The following is a 2,113-nucleotide window of genomic DNA, read 5'->3' on the forward strand; positions in this document are numbered from 1 at the left end:
CACGAAAGTTAGTATATACTGATTTTTGGTTTTTAAAGATACATAGAGTACAGTAATAAAACATACAAAATGGGGGGGAAGGGTGCATCACATAACACACAGAGAACGTTGCCTAAAATAAAAATTTATTACGTGGTAATTAGCTCCTCGAATCTGCCATCTTTGTGCTGCTTCATCCTCGAACGATAAGAATCTAACAAAAATTGATTCAAGGCTGATGTCTCTATCTTCCGTACAATCTGCAAACGAAGTTCGACTAGAGCAACCTGTAGCCAACCTTCCACATACTAAGTACCTCGTATTAAGGTAATTAATGGATGCTCTTCAGTGCGTAATGTGTGTACTCTCCCTCTTTGGGTTACCACTCCGTTGTACTACACGTTCCCGTGAATCGATATTTCTAATATCATCCGAGAGAATGCAATCACTATGCTTGTCATACGCAGAACCACAATGTTACGCAACATCGCGATAGATACGGAAAGAGTGAAACAAGTTAGATCTCCCACGAGAGTCATATAAATGCAGATATTTCGTATTTCGAGGATGAAGACGGGAAAATCTGTTTTCCCCGCTGGGAATAGAAGAAATTCAGCTCCTAGCGAATAGCTTTTCTTTCGAAGTTGCCGCTGGCCTGCGTTCGCGTAACGGTTGCTTACATATACGTCACTATCGCTAATGCACGTTCGAGTTGTAAACTAATGTTTGTGGCAATTTAAAAAATTAGTAACAGGCGTGTATTTACAACGATCTACTTTAACAATATTTACACGAATAATATCTACACTTAATGGTACACGCGACTCAAGAGACGAAACTATAAATATTGCGAATCCCCCTCGTTGTTCATGATGTTTCTTATCCAGCCGACGTAATGTTGTACGCTGGTGTATACATCAGGATATCCTGGCCTGGCGCATCCTGACCCAAACGAAGTGACGCCTGCCAACTGCCAGACTCCGTCTACGCGACGACACTGCAAGGGTCCTCCGGAATCGCCCTAACGAAATGAAAAAAAAGGAAATTAGAAAATTCCATAGCGATTCTTACGAATACTTTCGTGCTTCGAAATTCGCTTATATGTATTTCTGTTCGAGCAACGACTACTGTACCGACCAAACTGCAATACCGACCGGGAGGCTTGCAGCTGCAACGGGAATGCAAGGAAAATTAGAAAGTTTCGTGAGAAAGCATCGAAGGATTCCGATGCTAATCGTGGCAATCTCGGCAAAACGATCGATCGTTCCATCTTGGCAGACTCGTTGATGAAGGTCAGCATCCGTTATCCCAGAAAAGCTCTAATCCCGTTGAGTGATATCTTACGTAATCGTTCGACCGGTTCTTTCGTATCGCGATCAAATTAATTCGCGTCGCGCGAACAGCGTGGCCCGTACCGTCTCGATATTCGAACGGTTGCGTAAATTACTCGAATAGGTTCGTGTTTAGATGTGAAGATGTCCATGGACGATACTTACGACGCAGCTTCCGGAAGAGCCGTCGGTGTGGCCAGCGCAGAGGTGGCCGTTTCGGATCGGTACAGACTTCCCATACGCTTGGGTGCATTTTTCTAGATCCAGTAATGGCACTGTTGCTTCCAACAAGGCGGTGGAAAGTGATTGCGTTGGGCCGTAACGACCCCAGCCGGAAGCTATGCACTGACCATTCGCTAGTTCTTCCCCTGGATCGGGAAGGCATATCGTTCGCACCACCTTCGACAAAGGGGCTGGCCTGGCTAGCTTCATCAGGGCTGAAAACACAAGTTACATTTATCATCAGCAACGTAATCGAGATATTGGTAGAATTCCATAAATGTAATTAAAGATCATTATGTAAATTACATATAATTATTACATAATTTATAATTGATTATATTATATTAAATATAATATACATAATATAACATTATATATTATAAATTATATAACGACTACCTCGACATTATATTACATTAAATATAATAAATATATTAAATTATATAATCATTATATATAATTTATACAACGACCCTTAATATTTTATATTTAACATTTAACATAATGAATGTATCTAATATCAATTAGAAACTCTACAATAATACATTTCATATAATTATATATAATTATAACGTAATTTA

General features: G+C 40.0%; 1 protein-coding gene across 7 annotated transcripts in view; it reads right to left on the minus strand.

Moving 5' to 3' along the window:
- LOC128888242 (chymotrypsin-like elastase family member 2A) overlaps positions 1-2,113 on the minus strand; it is a 15,298-nt gene continuing 13,185 nt past the window's right edge. For all 7 annotated transcript variants that reach the window (XM_054144982.1, XM_054144988.1, XM_054144989.1 and 4 more), the window contains 2 exons: positions 1,476-1,747; positions 1-1,000 (listed from right to left, as the gene is read on the minus strand). In XM_054144982.1, the coding sequence (XP_054000957.1) occupies positions 818-1,000; positions 1,476-1,747 (455 nt within the window). In that variant the 3' untranslated portion in view covers positions 1-817. The remainder of the gene's footprint in view (positions 1,001-1,475; positions 1,748-2,113) is intronic.

This window comes from Hylaeus anthracinus, unplaced genomic scaffold, assembly GCF_026225885.1.
Source record: "Hylaeus anthracinus isolate JK02 unplaced genomic scaffold, UHH_iyHylAnth1.0_haploid 0, whole genome shotgun sequence".
In the NCBI taxonomy this organism is placed as follows: domain Eukaryota; kingdom Metazoa; phylum Arthropoda; class Insecta; order Hymenoptera; family Colletidae; genus Hylaeus; species Hylaeus anthracinus.